Source organism: Sorex fumeus, unplaced genomic scaffold (assembly GCF_029834395.1).
Source record: "Sorex fumeus unplaced genomic scaffold, SorFum_2.1 ptg000135l, whole genome shotgun sequence".
NCBI lineage: Eukaryota > Metazoa > Chordata > Mammalia > Eulipotyphla > Soricidae > Sorex > Sorex fumeus.
Window position 1 is genome coordinate 352,375 of NW_026606192.1, and position 17,487 is coordinate 369,861.

At 55.8% G+C, this 17,487-nt stretch overlaps 1 protein-coding gene across 1 annotated transcript in view; it reads left to right on the forward strand.

Annotated features, from left to right (window-relative positions):
* Nucleotides 1-17,487, forward strand: part of HMCN1 (hemicentin 1) — a 355,305-nt gene that overhangs the window by 282,447 nt on the left and 55,371 nt on the right. The window contains exons 68-75 of the mRNA XM_056106608.1: nt 726-1,004; nt 7,463-7,659; nt 8,672-8,753; nt 10,602-10,738; nt 13,025-13,166; nt 15,153-15,297; nt 15,590-15,717; nt 16,748-16,904. Of these exons, the coding sequence (XP_055962583.1) occupies nt 726-1,004; nt 7,463-7,659; nt 8,672-8,753; nt 10,602-10,738; nt 13,025-13,166; nt 15,153-15,297; nt 15,590-15,717; nt 16,748-16,904 (1,267 nt within the window). The remainder of the gene's footprint in view (nt 1-725; nt 1,005-7,462; nt 7,660-8,671; nt 8,754-10,601; nt 10,739-13,024; nt 13,167-15,152; nt 15,298-15,589; nt 15,718-16,747; nt 16,905-17,487) is intronic.

The following is a 17,487-nucleotide window of genomic DNA, read 5'->3' on the forward strand; positions in this document are numbered from 1 at the left end:
ACCCCAGTATACCCCCATCCCATACCCTCCCCCTACCTGTGGGGCAGATGATTTCCACATTCCTCTCTCTCTACTTTGATCACATTCAATATTTTGACACCAGACCCACCATTATTATTTGGGATCCGTGCAGAATTTTTAAAATATGAACGGGCACCTGGGGATATGTACTTCTCCAGACAGACAGGTAACTCAGAACATCTCACTTCTGGAATATTAAGGTTTGCTGGGCCAGATTTCCCGGTTCCTCAGACTGTCTCACGATAGTTCAGAGCCTGTTTTTGCGAGCATAGGCATGACTTCGGTTGGAGCATGTGAAATGACTCAAGAAGTTGCTATTTTATTGATTCCTTACAAGTAGCCGAAAATCTATGATTGGAATTGTAGAATGCAGTCAACTGCGGGGAGGGCGTTGGCCTGGCACGTGGCCAACCCAGGTTCGATCCCCAAGAAGTGAAAAGCTCCCATCACAGGTAGTATCTGAGCAGGCAACGCAACAGGAATGGCGTCCAGCAAGAAGAAATCCTACCACAGCACTGAGGTTGCCCAGCAGAGAGAGAGGAAGGGGTGGTCTTACAGACCCTGGTGGACAGCTTATGTCTGATCACCTCTCAGTGCATGTTGCAAACCATAATGTCCAGAAGGAGATCAAGAAAGAGAGAGAGAGAGAGAGGGAGAGAGAGAGAGAGATCCATAACTTTTGCCCGTCTCACTTTGGATTCTAGTGCCCCCGAGCATGGACCAGGCCACGGGGACGGAGGACATCACTGTGCTCCAGGGCAGCTCTGCCTCCATGACGTGCTTCGCGGATGGAACCCCGGCCCCCAGTGTGTCATGGCTGAGAGACAACCGGCCCCTGCGCCCGGATGCCCGCGTGACCATCAGCTCTCAGGGGATGGCCCTGCAGCTCCTCGCAGCAGGCATCGAAGATTCCGGAAGATACACCTGCGTCGCCGCCAATGAGGCGGGAGAAGTCAGCAGACACTTCCAACTGAAGGTGCTGGGTATGTCCACCCGAGGGCTGGGGACAGCGGAAGCATGAGCCCAGCCAACAGGAGGGCAGAGGTAGGGGCGGGAGGAAACGTCAGGTCAGCATGAGGGAGAGGAACCATGGTCAGGAAGCGTCGATCAACATGAGGGAGAGGAACCGTGGAGAGGAAGTGTGTCAGCGTGAGGGAGAGGAACCGTGGTGAGGAAGTGTGTCAGGGTGAGGGAAAGGAACCGTGGTCAGGAAGTGTGTCGGGGTGAGGGAGAGGAACCGTGATGAGGAAGCGTGTCAGCGTGAGGGAGAGGAACCGTGATCAGGAAGTGTGTCAGCGTGAGGGAGAGGAACCATGGTGAAGTGTGTCAGGGTGAGGGAAAGGAACCGTGGTGAGGAAGTGTGTCAGCGTGAGGGAGAGGAACCATGGTGAAGTGTGTCAGGGTGAGGGAAAGGAACCGTGGTCAGGAAATGTGTCAGCGTGAGGGAAAGGAACCGTGGTCAGGAAGTGTGTCACCGTGAAGAAGAGGAACCATGGTCAGGAAGCGTTGATCAGCGTGAGGGAGAGGAACCGTGGTCAGGAAGTGTGTCAGCATGAGGGAGAGGAACCGTGGTCAGAAAGTATGTCAAAGTGAGGGAGAGGAACCTTGGTCAGGAAGCATCGATCAGTGTGAGGGAGAGGAACAGTGGTGAGAAAGCGTGTCAGCGTGAGGGAGAGGAACCTTGGTGAGGAAGCGTGTCAGCATGAGGGAGAGGAACCATGGTGAAGTGTGTCAGGGTGAGGGAAAGGAACCGTGGTGAGGAAGTGTGTCAGCGTGAGGGAGAGGAACCATGGTGAGGAAGTGTGTCGGGGTGAGGGAGAGGAACCGTGGTGAGGAAGTGTGTCAGGGTGAGGGAAAGGAAACATGGTCAGGAAGTGTGTCGGGGTGAGGGAGAGGAACCGTGGTGAAGTGTGTCAGGGTGAGGGAAAGGAACCGTGGTCAGGAAGTGTGTCAGCGTGAGGGAGAGGAACCATGGTGAGGAAGTGTGTCGGGGTGAGGGAGAGGAACCGTGGTGAGGAAGTGTGTCAGGGTGAGGGAAAGGAAACATGGTCAGGAAGTGTGTCGGGGTGAGGGAGAGGAACCGTGGTGAGGAAGTGTGTCAGGGTGAGGGAAAGGAACCATGGTGAGGAAGTGTGTCAGCGTGAGGGAGAGGAACCATGGTGAGGAAGTGTGTCGGGGTGAGGGAGAGGAACCGTGGTGAGGAAGTGTGTCAGGGTGAGGGAAAGGAAACATGGTCAGGAAGTGTGTCGGGGTGAGGGAGAGGAACCGTGGTGAAGTGTGTCAGGGTGAGGGAAAGGAACCGTGGTCAGGAAGTGTGTCAGCGTGAGGGAGAGGAACCATGGTGAGGAAGTGTGTCGGGGTGAGGGAGAGGAACCGTGGTGAGGAAGTGTGTCGGGGTGAGGGAGAGGAACCGTGGTGAGGAAGCGTGTCAGCGTGAGGGAGAGGAACCATGGTGAGGAAGTGTGTCAGGGTGAGGGAAAGGAAACATGGTCAGGAAGTGTGTCGGGGTGAGGGAGAGGAACCGTGGTGAAGTGTGTCAGGGTGAGGGAAAGGAACCGTGGTCAGGAAATGTGTCAGCGTGAGGGAGAGGAACCGTGGTGAGGAAGTGTGTCAGCGTGACTGAGAGGAACCGTGATCAGGAAGTGTGTCAGCGTGAGGGAGAGGAACCGTGGTGAAGTGTGTCAGGGTGAGGGAAAGGAACCGTGGTCAGGAAATGTGTCAGCGTGAGGGAGAGGAACCATGGTGAAGTGTGTCAGGGTGAGGGAAAGGAACCGTGGTCAGGAAGTGTAGTGTGTCACCATGAGGAAGAGGAACCATGGTCAGGAAGCGTTGATCAGCGTGAGGGAGAGGAACCGTGGTCAGGAAGCGTTGATCAGCGTGAGGGAGAGGAACTGTGGTCAGGAAGTGTGTCAGCATGATGGAGAGGAACCATGGTCAGAAAGTATGTCAAAGTGAGGGAGAGGAACCTTGGTCAGGAAGCATTGGGTCAGCGTGAGGAAGAACTGTGGTCAGGAAGCATCGATCAGCGTGAGGGAGAGGAACCGTGGTGAGAAAGCGTGTCAGCGTGAGAGAGGAATTGTGATCAGGAAGTGTGTCAGCATGAGGGAGAGGAACCGTGGTGAGGAAGTGTGTCAGCGTGAGGGAGAGGAACTTTGGTGAGGAAGTGTGTCAGCGTGAGGGAGAGGAACTTTGGTGAGGAAGTGTGTCAGCATGAGGGAGAGGAACCATGGTGAGGAAGTGTGTCAGCATGAGGGAGAGGAACCGTGGTGAGAAAGTGTGTCAGCGTGAGGGAGAGGAACCGTGGTGAGGAAGTGTGTCAGCGTGAGGGAGAGGAACTTTGGTGAGGAAGTGTGTCAGCGTGAGGGAGAGGAACTTTGGTGAGGAAGTGTGTCAGCATGAGGGAGAGGAACCATGGTGAGGAAGTGTGTCAGCATGAGGGAGAGGAACCGTGGTGAGAAAGTGTGTCAGCGTGAGGGAGAGGAACCGTGGTGAGGAAGTGTGTCAGCGTGAGGGAGAGGAACCTTGGTGAGGAAGTGTGTCAGCGTGAGGTAGAAGAACCATGATCAGGAAGCGTCGGTCAGTGTGAGTGTAGGTCTCTGATAACAGGGAGGAGGTTTCTGTCAGCAGGACAGCAGATGTTCCACAGTGAGGAAGTCGCCTGTTGATAGGAGGGCGAATGTCCGATAATGAGGACGGCGTAAGTCAGCATGAGGGTAGATTTATGCCAACGAAGCAGCCTCATGTCAGCAGGAGGGCAGCTGTGAGGAAGGGTTACGTCAGCATTAGGACGTAGCACTGTCGCACTGTCCTCCCGTTGTTCATCGATTTGCTCCAGCGGGCACCAGTAACGTCTCACAACAAATCGTGAGACTCGTCGTTAGGATAAAGGCACAATAGTGAGGAAGGAAGTGGATTTTTGTTGTTTCGCGGCCACAGCCAGTGGTGCTCAGAGCTTTTTCCCGGCGCTGTCCTCAGGGATCACTCCTGCATGGCAGTGCCAGGGGCCAGTCTGGGTCACTGGGATGTAAGGAAAGAGCCTCAACCCCTGTCCTGTCTCTCTGGTCTGGTATCATTCTCTTGGAGCCAAGATACTGTGAACACTTCCTCGTTCTTCATATTTCTCTTTAAGTCTGTATCAGTGGACTCTTGAGCCTGCTCCTATAAATTGCAGTTCATATTCGTCTCAAGGGAAGAGTAAAACTTCTACTTGCAAGCCATCATTCATCGAAAAAAAAAAGTCACAAAACCAGTTGCTCTGTGACTTTGCCCACGAACCAGAAATACTTTTCCTTATGGCCGTTGAATGGAAACGCAGAACTTTTGTGCCATTCTCTGCTCCTCCAAACAGCCCTTCAGCGATTCTGTCTGTAAATCCTCGTGGGAACAATCAGTTCAAAGAGCCTCATTTTATCCCCTTCAGCGCATGTTACAGTAAATATTTCAAACGCAGATCCCACTTTTCCACATGTGAACACAGTCGACAAGGGAGTCCCGTTTCCCCCCTCAGAGTCAAAAAGTTTGACTCTGGAAGCGCGTTGGAGATGAATGGGAAATCCACGGCGGGCCCACACAGCTAGGACGAAGAGACCCCCGTGCCAGGGCGGCCTCCCAAACCCTGGTGACCACGAGCCGAGATGCAGTTTGGAAAGACCCTTCACGGCCACTCGGAGTGAGGCCACCGAGATTCAGGGAGACCCGGGTGTTTGCTGGAGCAAACTGGCCATGCCGGACGCCTACTCAGAGACCTTGTGTTTCTCTCCTGGGACATGGGGTGGCCGACGGTTCCACGTCCACTCACTCAGCAGCAGAGAGCCGGTGGCACCTTGCCAGGACTCACCGAGACCCACCCGCTCACCTCTACTCACCAGCAACAATGGGGCCAGGAACCGAGCAAGGGAGAAGAAGTGACTCCCGGGCTTGGAGCGACATAGCACAGCGAGGAGGGCATTGGCCTGGCACGCGGCCGACCTGGGTTCGATTCCCAGCATCCCCTAGGGTCCCCCAAGCCCCGCCAGGAGTAATTCCTGAGTGCATGAGCCAGGAGTCAGCCCTGAGCATCGCTGGGTGGGACCCAAAAAGCCAAATAATAATAATAATAACAAAATAATAAAGAGGGAAGGGGTCCAGAGCAATAGCACAGCGGGGAGGGTGTTTGCCTTGCACGCGGCCGACCTGGGTTCAATTCCCAGCATCCCATATGGTCCCCTGAGCACTGCCAGGAGTGATTCCTGAGTGCAGAGCCAAGAGGAACCCCTGTGCATCGCCAGGTGTGACCCTAAAAGTAGAAATAATAATAATAATAATAATAATAATAATAATGTCATGGGACTGGACAGATAGTCCAACAGAGAGGATATTTGCCTGGCACGTGGCCAACCTGGGTTTGATCCCCGGCATCCCATAGGGTCCCCCGAGCACCACCAGGAGTGATCCCTGAGTGAAAATTCCAGGAGTCACCCTGAGCACCGCTGGGTGTGACCCAAAAAAGCAAAGAAAGAATTGGCTGTAGTCCAAGAGTCACCATCAGCAGGGACAGAAATGGGACCGGAGAGACTAAGGAAAAATGTGTAGTTTGTACGAATCACTCCGAGGTGTGGCTTGAAGAAGAGGACTTGAGCTCGAGAGGGATGTTGCAGGAAAACGGACGGAAGGCAGGAAGAGACGAGATCGGCCGAGGCAGGGAACTGCTCCGGCCAGAAGTGGAATCCGTGTGTATTCACAGTGGCCGTGTTAGAACAGGTAGACTGAGGCCAGGTGGTGGGAGACCAGAAGCCACGGAAGAGGAGTCTGAGAATTCTGGAGGTAGCAGGGGACCCCTGAGCCCTTCCAGGCAGACAGTAGCGGAGCCAGATCCAATGGCTTGTTTGGACAACAAAATGCAAGACGGATGTAAAAAAGAGATCGAGCGACAGCCCAGCAGGGAGGGCGTTGGCCTAGCACACGGCCAACCCGGGGTCAGTCCCCGGCATCCCCTAGGGTCACCCCGAGCACTGCCAGGAGTGACCCCTGAATTCCAGGAGTCACCCTGAGCACCGCCCCCAGTAAAAGAAAAGAAGAAGCTGACCCAGAAGGGCAGGCGGGATAGATCATCTCCCCAGGAAGGAAAACGAGAAGCAGCCGTGGGGCTTTCTAGAAAGCAGCTTTTTCTCATTACGCCCCCATCTGCTGCAGAGTGGGGGTAGCCATAACTATTTTTTTAAAGTCCGTCGTCCTAAAAGTAGACTCAGAAATGCATAAGAACTGTGTCGTGGATAGACAATCTCTTGGTGCCTCCCAAATGCATCCCAGCCCCCCGAGTAAGATGCTTTTAGCCCTTCCCGAGACTTTTGTTCAAAGCCGCTCACCTCGGCGTCCAGGGGGCCAGGGTGTGTGTGTCGGGGGCGGGGATTCCCTCTTTGGCTGCTAAGCCCAATCCTAACCCAAGCACCGAATCAGGAAGAAGAACCCCGCCAGCAGCGGCCCCCAGCTCCAAGGCTGGAAACGTTCATCGAAAACTCAAACGGCACCAGGGTGGTTTGGTTTCAAGACCATCTGCAACTTGGCAGAGGTCGTGAAACGAAGAAGCAATGTTTCTCCTGAGTGTCCAGGCCTGCTCCATCCCCCGGAGGAAAGTGACTGAAAAGTGCAAATAGCAAAAGAAAAAAAATATTAAAAGAAGAAATTTCTCCTGCCGAGATGTAGCAAGTGTTCACTGCACATAGAAATGCGTTTCCTTTTGCTCCGTCAGAGTTCCTGCTTCGCGTTCTGCTTGGAATAGAGGCCAGAAGAATTCTCCAGAAGAAGCCAGAACCTTGTTTTGTGGTTTGTTTTTGGTTTTGTTTTTTGCTTTTTGGGTCCCACCCGGCGATGCTCAGGGCTGACTTCTGACTCATGCACTCAGGAATCGCTCCCGGCGGTGCTCGGGGGACCCTATGGGATGCTGGGGATCGAACCCGGGTTGGCCATGTGCAAGGCACACCCCCTCCCCACCACTGTGCTATCGCTCCAGCCCCAAAGCTGTAACATTTTTAAGAGGCATGAACACACACACACACACACACACACACACAGACACACACGTGCTTTGCCCCCAGTCTTCACCGTTCACTGAGACCAGCACACCAGTTAGTTAGATGTCCTTGTGCTAATCGGGTTATGTCTCGGAATGAGTTTGAAGTGACTTTTCTCTCTGGGTTGTTTTTTTTTTGCCTCCCAAGCTCAGTGCTCAGAAGGCCCCGAGGAGCCCCTGGGGGCTTGGGGGTCCCCTGAGTCCCCCCTCCCACCGTGGCTGTGGTACCCCAGGGCTGCACCTGGTAGTGTTGGGAGTGTGTGTGGGGGTATTATTACCACAGCGGGATTGACCCCCGGGAAGCTCCACGTCCTAACCGCCGCCCTGCCTGCTGCCTCCAGTTCTCCCTGACCGGGGCTGAGTGCTCACGGCTCCCCCGACCCCTTCCCGCAGAGCCGCCGCGTATCAACGGCTCGGAAGACACCCGGGAGATCTCCGTGGTGGTCACCAACCCTCTGGAGCTGACCTGCGTGGCGTCCGGCATCCCGCCACCGAAAATCAGCTGGATGAAAGACGGGCGGCCCCTGCCCCCGAGGGAGCGGCTGCAGGTGTTCGAGGAAGGCCGCGTGCTCCGGATCGGGAGTGCTCAGGTGAGGACGGGCGGGACCCACGGAGCTGCTCCCTCGTGGGTGCGTGAGGGACCGGGGAGACTCAGTGAGGTTCTTGGTGTCTGAGTATATCACCCATCTCTCTCTGGCGGACACACGGGGCTCTGCTGGGCGCACCCAGATAGATGCAGGGTGACAAGACCCCTCCGAAGAGAGAAGGGGAGGAGTGACACCCAGCCTGGAATCAGAGAGACCGTACAGCTGTAGGGCACTGGCCTCGCATGCAGCTGGCTGGGTTCGGTTCCTGAGCACAGAGCCAGGAGTCAGCCCTGAGCACAGAGCCGGGAGTGAGCCCCGAGCACTGAGCCGGGAGTCATCCCTGAGCACAGAGCTGGGACTCATCCCTGAGCATAGAGCCGGGAGTCTTCCCTAAGCACAGAGCCGGGAGTGAGCCCCGAGCACAGATCAGGAGTCAGCCCTGAGCACTGAGCCAAGAGTGAGCCCTGAGCACAGAGCCGAGAGTGAGCCCTGAGCACAGAGCCGGGAGTCAGTCCTGAGCACAGAGCTGGGAGTGAGCTCTGAGCATAGAGCCTGGAATGAGCCCTGAGCACAGAGCCGGGAGTCAGCCCTGAGCACAGAGTTGGGAGTCATCCCTGAGCACTGATCCAGGAGTCAGCTCTGAACACAGAGCCAGGAGTCAGCTCTGAGCACAGAGTCAGGAGGCAGCCCTGAGCACTGAGCTGGGAGTCAGCCCTGAGCACAGAGCCGGGAGTCAGCCCCGAGCACAGAGCCGGGAGTCAGCCCCAAGCACAGAACAAGGAGTCAGCCCTGAGCATTGCCGGGTGTGGCCCCCAAACCAAAACAAACATGTAGCGAAGGACACCCAGCCATGCCCCATAGCAGAGCACTGACCTGGAGCACTGAAGCGGGCGTGGCACTGAGTGCTGGTTCTGTCTGGATCGGGCTGTGGCTGGCACTCGGCGGGGCACCAACGTCCCCACCTGTCCCCGCTCCGGCCCCTCGTGCCACTCACGCGTGCGCTTGGCCCTTGCAGGTGGAGGACACGGGAAGATACACGTGCCTGGCGTCCAGTCCTGCCGGAGATGACGACCAGGAGTACTTAGTCCGAGTGCACGGTACCTTTGGCCAGGGTCCCCGGAGCCCCGGAGCCTGCTGGGGTTCCCCGGGGGGTGAGGGACCTCAGCTTGCCAGACTGGCTGCGTCGGGGGCTCTCGGGGGTCCCGTGGGGTGGCCGGCTCTGGTCCTGCGCAGGGGACCCCGGATTGTTGATGCTACATTGCGGCGTGTGGACTTGGTGGCGATGTCGCTCCGTGTTGCTCAGGGTCTGGCCGCACACACAACCCCGTTTTGAACACAGGCTTTTGTCGCTGGGATGCCGGGATCGATCCGTTTCTTTGAGCCGCGCTTCACGGCACAGCACACCTGGGGGTCTTGCGTCCCTGTTGCGTCCACAGCCAGCCGTGCTCAGGGCTGACTCCCGACTGTGTGGGAATCGCTCCTGGTCGTGCTCAGGGAATATCAGGCGTGGGGCCGTGAACCAGAGTCGGCCACGTGCAGGGCTGGTGCCGTCCCTCTTTCCAGCCCCGGGGAGGTTTCTGTGATACTATTTTGGGGGGATTGTCTAGCAGAGCTCTGACATCATTTGTCCTGGACTTTTTTTTTTTTTTTAATATTTAGACTATTTCCAGGGCTGGAGTGATACCACAGCGGGTAGGGCATTTGCCTTGCATGCGGCCATCCGGGGTTCGATTCCCAGCATCCCATATGGTCCCCTGAGCACTGCCAGGAGTGATTCCTGAGTGCAAAGCCAAGAGTAACCCCTGGGCATCACCAGGTGTGACCCAAAAAGCAATAATAATAATAATAGATAATCTGGGGGCCGGAGTGATAGCCCAGCGGGGAGGGCGCTGGCCTGGCACGCGGCCGACCTGGGTTCGATCTCTGGCATCCCCTAGGGTCCCCCGAGTGCCGCCAGGAGTGCAGAGCCAGGAGTCAGCCCTGAGCATCACTGGGTGGGACCCAAAAAGCAAAAACAAACAAAAATATTTAGACTATTTCTATGTTTCCAGAAATACGGACAGTTCTGATATACATAGCTCTGTGCAGTATGTTAGCCTGTTCCCTTCTTTTGTGGAAGTGCACCGGTTTGCTCAAACTCTCTCTCTCTCTCACACACACACACACACACACACACACACTCAGACACACAAACCTCTGTCCCTCACACATCGTTCACACAAATTCACATCTCACACACATCACACACACACACCTCTCTCTCACACACACACATACACCCACATCTCATACTCACACACCCATGTCTCACACAAACACAAATATCTCACACACACACTCACATCTCTCACACAAACACAAACATCTCACACATTCACACACGTTCACATCTCTCTCGCACGTCTCTCATATACATACACACTCACATCTCCCCCCTCTCTACACACACAGACACACACACTCACGCATCTCTCACACGCACACACTCAGACACACACAGACACAAACATCTGTCCCTCAAACACTTCTCTCACACAGATTCACCTCACACACATCACACACACACACATTCACATTTCTCACACACACACCTCTCCCTCTCACACACATCTCTCACACAAACACAAACATCTCATTCACACACACATTCACACCTCTCACACACTCAAATCTCTCACACATACACAACTCACCTCTCTCTCTCTCTCTCTCTCTCTCTCTCTCTCTCTCTCTCTCTGATTCCAGGTTTCTCGCAATACCTGACACGTCCCTTCTGGAAGAGCTGAGTCAGGCCGACTGGGGGACACTGGCCTTTTGCCTCCCATCTCCCGGGGCGTCCCTGGGGCTGGTGGGGTCAGGTCCCCGCCTGAGACTGGGGGAGTCCTGAGTGCGGGCGACGTCCCGACCCCTTGGTCACCCGGCCCCTGTGGCGCGTCTGTCCCCAGTGCCTCCCAACATTGCTGGTGCGGAGGACTCCCCGGCGTCCACGGTGCTGAGGAACAGGCAGGCCACCCTGGAGTGCCGCTCGGACGCTGCGCCCCCGCCCGTGGTCACCTGGCTGAAGAACGGGGAGCGCTTGCAGGTGAGCCCACTCAGAGGAGACAGCTGGCCTCGGGGGGCTTTGCCTGGCAGACACACCCCAGCCGTGTCAGCCGGTCGTTAGACATTGGATCCAGGTCGGGTTGCCTTCGTTTTTGTTTTTGCTAAATTTGTCCAAGGCTGTGTCTTCCCACGTCGTGGGGTGCAATTATGTTTAAAACACTCAGCTATGGGGCTGGAGAGAGAGCCCAGCGGGGGAGGGCGTTGGCCTGGCACATGGCCGACCCGGGTTCGATCCCCAGCATCCCATAAGGTCCCCGGAGCATCGCCAGGAAGGAGTGATTCCTGAGTGCAGAGCCAGGAGTCAGCCCTGAGCATCGCCGGATGGGACCCAAAAAGCCAAATAATAATATTAATAATGACAATAATAACAATAATAAAGAGGGAAGGGGGTTGGAGCCATAGCCTAGCGGGGAGGGCGTTGGCCTGGCACACGGCCAACCCGGGTTCGATCCCCGGCATCCCCTAGGGTCCCCCAAGCACTGCCAGGAGTGATCCCTGAGTGCAGAGCCAGGAGTCGGCCCTGAGCATCGCTGGGCGTGACAAAGGAAGGAAGGAAGGAAGGAAGGAAGGAAGGAAGGAAGGAAGGAAGGAGGCTGGAGCAATAGTCCAGCAGGTAGGGTGTTGGTCTGGCACACAGCCAACCCGGGTTCGATTCCCGGCATCCCATAGGGTCCCCGGAGCACCGACAGGAGTGATTCCTGAGTGCAGAGCCGGGAGTCAGCTCTGAGCACTGCCAGGTGTGTCCACCCCCCCAAAAAATCCGGATTAGCTAAAACTCTACCTTGACTAAAGTTAGGATGTAAAGAGTATTAGTGTGTATGTTTAAGGAATCACTTATTTATCAGAGGGGAACAGAATTTTAGCACTAGAATCCCCTATGGCAATAGAAGGCCAAATATATGTAGAAAATATATGGGCATTTCAAATAAATGATTTTGGCCCACATTTTTTTTTCCGGACGATGCTCAGGGCTGACTCCCGGCTCTGCACTCAGGGATCACTCCTGGCGGTGCTCGGGGGACCCTATGGCATGCCGGGGATCGAACCCGGGTTGGCTGCGTGCCAGGCCAACACCCTCCCTGCTGTGCTATCAGCCCCTTGGCCCACATGTTTTAGTGTGAAGAATTTTTTTTTTGTTCAAACGTGTGTGAGTGTGTATGTGTGTGTGTGTAATCTTACTTGAGTTATTCCTCAGATATTTCCAGCTTGAAACAACCAGTGGATACCAGCCTTTGGTACTACCTGGCATACTCTATTATTTGTGGACATCACAGTTTTAATTTATAGAAAATAAATTATAGAAAATACTTGCCATTTCCCCCATTATGCTTAATACCAGAGATTGAGTTCCATTGTCCCTATATTTTCCTAATTCTTGGGCCCATGTCTTTTTTTTTTGACATGGGGAGGGGGTTGTCTTTTTGGGGGGGGTCCCACCCAGCGATGTGCAGGGCTGACTCCCAGCTCTGCACTCAGGAATCGCTCCCGGCGGTGCTTGGGGGCCTATGGGATGCCGGGGATCTGCCTGCCAGGCAAACACCCTCCCTGCTGTGCTATGGCTCCAAGCCCCACTCATTTATTTTTTGTTTGTGTTTTTGTTTTGTTTTGGGGTCCCACCTGGCCATGCTCAGGGCTGACTCCCGGCTCTGCACTCAGGGATCACTCCTGGTGGTGCTCGGGATGACCCTATGGGATGCCGGGAATCGAACCCGGGTCGGCCGCGTGCAAGGCAAGCGCCCTCCCCGCTAGGCTATCGCTCCAGCCCCTTGGGCCATGTCTGGATGCAAAATAAAGGCTTAACAAATATTTGTGGGTGACTGTTACTTACCTCAGAGTAGGTCGTGTTCCTTAAACTTTTAAAGAATTGTTCTCCCGAGTCAACCGAGTCAGGTTTACTCACCCAAAAGCTGTCGGTTCTCAGTACCGATTCCTTCTTCAACCGGCTGATCTGGTCCCATGTGGTTATTCCGGCGATTGGGGTAACTTAGATTTGGGCCATTCCCAGAACCTGTGGTGCCCAAGTGTCTGGTCCAAAGCTCAGCTCTTGGGGACAGGCCGTCCCCTGCTGGCCATGGGGTGAACTGCGTCCAACTGGGGCCACCTGCCGTCCCTGTGGCCACTCCCTGATCCAGTTCTCAAGAGTCTCTGACACCAAGATAGTGAGGGGCTGGGGGCAGCCCGAGTGCCCATTGGGGACGCCTCTTTGACACTTCGGACTAATTTTTCCATTCCCCCTCCTGCCCAAACCTCCCCCCGCGGAACCCAGGCCACCCCCCGAGTACGCATCCTGTCCGGAGGCCGGTACCTGCAAATCAATAACGCGGACCTGGGCGATGCCGCCAACTACACCTGCGTGGCCGCCAACGTGGCCGGGGAGACCAGGAGGGAGTTTGTCCTCACCGTCCACGGTAAGGGGGAGGGTCCCGCCTTTGTCCGTCCGGAGTGTCGCTTCAGGAATCCGGGAAAGGGAGCCCTGGGATTCTCTTACTGCCCTTGAAGGACACGCGGAGTCTTCGCCCCAGAGCTGCATTCCCAAGAACTCGATTCAGAAATTAAAAATTAAAATTTACGTTCCAGGGGCGGCTGGAGCGATAGCACAGTGGGGACGGTGTTGGCCTAGCACACGGCCGACCCGGGTTTGATCCCCGGCATCCCATAGGGCCCCCCTGAGCACTGCCAGGAGTGATTCCTGAGCTCAGAGCCGGGAGTCAGCCCTGAGTATCGCCAGGTGGGACCGAAAAAGAAAAAAAAATTAAAAGTAAAATAAAATTTACGTTCCAGGGCTCGAGCGAGAATGCAGCAGGGAGGGCGCTTGCCTTGCATGTCGCTGGCCCATGTTAGATCCCTGACACCCTACAAGGGTTCCCCGAGTCCCCCCCCCTCAGGAGGGATCCCTGAGCTCCGCCAGGGCTGGCCCGAACCCCAGAATGGTGGTTTGTCATCTGTTCCATTACCGAATGGTAATACTCCACATCGTTGCGCCAGCATGTCGTGACGAACTGTGTCTTTGTCTCAGAACTAATTGCTTGTCTTAGAATGACAGGCAGTTCGTGATTCGACTCACACTGAGTTGGGAGTTTGAGACTCGACGGGCTAGACAGGCACTTACAACAGTCGTTGTCTTTCCGATCCAATTGAACTATTAACATTTACCAAAGTCTCAGCATCTGAAACAGACTTTACCCCCAAAATAGAGTCTTTGGGCTTTTTTTTTTTAACACTGAGATCCGAAGCCATCCATGGTTGGGTTCCAGTCATGGGATGCTCCAACCCCCGTCCCTCCACCAGGGCACATTTCCCAGCATCGGGGTCCCCAAGGTCCCTCCCACCACCCCCCACCTCCCTCCTCCCGACCTCTATGACAAGCCGCCGCCGCTGCCTCCTCCTCCTCCTCCTCCTCCTCCTCCTCCCCCTCCTCTTCCTCCTCTTCCTCTCCCTCCTCCTCCTCCTATTTCTCCTTCTTCTCCTTCTTCTGTCCTCCTCTTCTTCTCCTCCTCCACCTCCCTCTCCCTCTCCTTCTTCTTCTTCTTCTTCTTCTTCTTCTTCTTCTTCTTCTTCTTCTTCTTCTTCTTCTTCTTCTTCTTCTTCTTCTTCTTCTTCTTCCCCTTCCCCTTCCCCTTCCCCTTCCCCTTCCCCTTCCCCTTCTCCTCCTCCTCCTCCTCCTCCTCTCCCTCCTCCTCCTTCTATTCCTCCTTCTCCTCCTTCACCTTCTCTTTTCTTCTCCTCCTCCTCTTCTCCTCCACCTCTTCCTCCCCTCCTCCTCCTCCTCCCCCCCCGCCCCCCTTCTGGGCATCATGGTTTGCAGCACAGATACCGAGAGGCTACCATGTCTATCCCTTTAACCTTTCGGCACTGAGATCTTGTCCAGAGTGATCGTTGATAACAGCTACTGTTGGCGTGGTCCCCTCCCGATCCTAAGGCTCTTCAGTGTTTAACCTGGGGCACTTTGTGGGCTCTTCCCGGGACACGGGACTCACATCTCCCGTGCTAAAACGAAAGTTCAAGTTCCCACGTGAGCTGGAAGACCAGTAAACAACGCGGTCGGGGCGGGCGGTCTGGGTCTCTGTGCCCTGCATTCGCGCATTCCGCCCCCTGTTCTTTCTTTAAAGGGCAGCCGCCCCGTGTCCATTTTCTCTGACCGTGATCTGGCCCCAGAGCAATAAAAAGAATCACTTTTCCCTTGTCTCAGACCAGACTCGGAGGAAGCTACCTTTCCCACACACACCGTCTTGGGACAGTGACTTCCTCCTCCCCGCTCGACTCGCCTCTCGTCGACAGTTTCCCTGAGACCCGGGCCTCGGTCCCTGGTTCTCCTGACGCAGCCTCAGTGAGCTGCCGGGACTCGGGCGGCGTGGGCAGCGTCCACGGGCCTCTCACCTGCGTCTCTCCCGCAGTTCCCCCCAGCATCCGCGCCGGCCCCCAGAGCCTGGTGGCCCACGTGAACAAGTCGGCTTCCTTGGAGTGCTCTGCCGAAGGGGTACCGAGCCCCCGGGTCACCTGGCGGAAAGATGGCGCTGTTCTCTCTGGGACCCACGCAAGGTAAGGGCTGTGCACGCGCGGGAAGACAGTGTGGAGGCCCCCCACCTGTCTCCTTCTCGCGTGATGCATCCTTTGGGTCCGAGATTCCTTCTCCTGGGAGAGTCCACCAGGGCTGGCTGGGAAACAGCATTCGCCACACGTGCCCTCTGGGGGGTCCCATCCTGTCGTTCCTGCTGGGGAGAGTCCGGGTCATCCTCCGAGACTGCAGACGGCCCCGGGCAGGGAGGGCTGGAGGCTCTGAGGCTGTCGGACAGACCCCAGGGGCCTGTGAGGGTCTGTGCTCCTCCTGCAGATACTCCATCCTGGCCGATGGTGTTCTACACATCCCTGCGGTGCAGGTGACGGACACGGGGCGTTTCCTCTGCATGGCCACCAACGCTGCGGGCACGGACCGGCGGAGAATAGACCTGCAGGTCCACGGTATGTGTCTGCCCCCAAGGCACGGCCTGGGATTGGCCGATCCAGGCCTGCGTACCCCAGGATCACAGGACACCATGACAGAGAGGATTGTGTGTGTGTGTGTGTGCGTGTGTGTGCGCGCACGCACACACAATACCTTTTTTTTATTTATTAATTTTTATTAGTGAAACACCATGAGGTACAGTTGTAGACTTAAAAACTTTTGTGCTTGAGTTTCAGTTATACATTGATTCAGTACCCATCCCTCCACTAGTGCCCATTCTCCATCGTTTACATTTTTTAAAAAATTTTTGTTAGTGAAACACCACGAGGTACAGTTGTAGATTTACACATTTTTGTGCTTGGGTTTCAATTATACTGTGTGTAACTGTCACTGTCCTCCCATTGTTCATCGATTTGCTCGAGTGGGCCCAGTAACGTCTCCATTGGAGATTTTGTTGTTACTGTGTCTGGCATATCGAATACGTCACGGGGAGCTTGCCGGGCTCTGCCGTGCGGGCGAGATACTCTCGGTAGCTTGCTGGGCTCTCGGAGAGGGGCGGAGGAATCGAACTCGGGTCGGCCATATTGACTGTGTGCAAGGCAAACGCCCTACCACTGTGCTATCGCTCCAGCCCCTTTAATTATACAATGATCAAACACCCATCCCTCCACCAGTGCCCATTTCCCACCACCACGGGTCCCAGTATCCCTCCCACCCCCCTTCCCCCCCCCCGTCCCACCCTGCCTCTGTGTATTCCCTTTTGTTCTCTCTCCTTTTGGGTGTGCACACAATATCTTGAAACACATACATTCAGACTACAGCATGACATACTATGCACCTGGAGAATTGCATATGTCGTGTACGTGGAGAATCGTATCGTGACTTGACGTCATTTATTGCATAGACTCATATCATGGCCTGGGGCCCGAGCGATAGGACAGCGTGTCCCGTGGCGTTGTGTTTGCAACTGTGAGGCCGAGCTGGGCAGACCCTTCCAGGGTGGGTGGTCGGTGACGCGCGCCCCTCTAACCCGGGACTCTGCCTTAGTGCCTCCGGCCATCGCTCCGGGCCCGGCCAACGTCACCGCCCCCGTGAACTTGCAGACGACGCTGGCGTGCGAGGTCTCGGGCTTACCCAAACCCTCGGTCGTCTGGAGGAAGAATGGGCAGCCGCTCAGCGTGGATCAGAACCAGAACTCGTACAGGTATCATGGGGTCGACTCCCTGAGAAGTCCAGTCTGCCCACCAAGACGGTCGCCCTCAGTGGGGGCAGAAAAATGTTGAAAAGAGAATCAAGAAATGTCCGAGGCTCTTTGAATTATGTGTGTATTTACTGAAGCACCTCAACGTTTTCAAGGGAATCAGAAGGCTGTAGCTTTGCGTTAGATGCAAGTGAAGACAAAGGCTTTGGTAGACGCACCCCAGGCGGGACAGACCTAGGGACTCTCACCCTACCAGGGACAGACCTACAGACATTCACCGCCAGGGACAGACCTAGCAGCACTTGCTCTGTCCAGGAAACCCTGCACCACCAGCCTTCGGGGTCACTTCACTCCGTGGGCACATTCCTTGCTACCCCAGGGGAGTCCCCGTGTGGCTGGCGGCTAGTGGGCCCCTGCGACCTCAGGGTTCTCCCTGCATCTCCTCCGGGCGGGGACCCCAGGGGGATGTGCTCAGGACCCAGAACCGTGGATGACCCCCCCTGGGACCACCCCCTACTCAGCTGTCTCGGGTCCAGGCCAAGGCAGGGGCGGGGGCCGTCCTCTGCTCTGTGACCTTTGGGCCCAG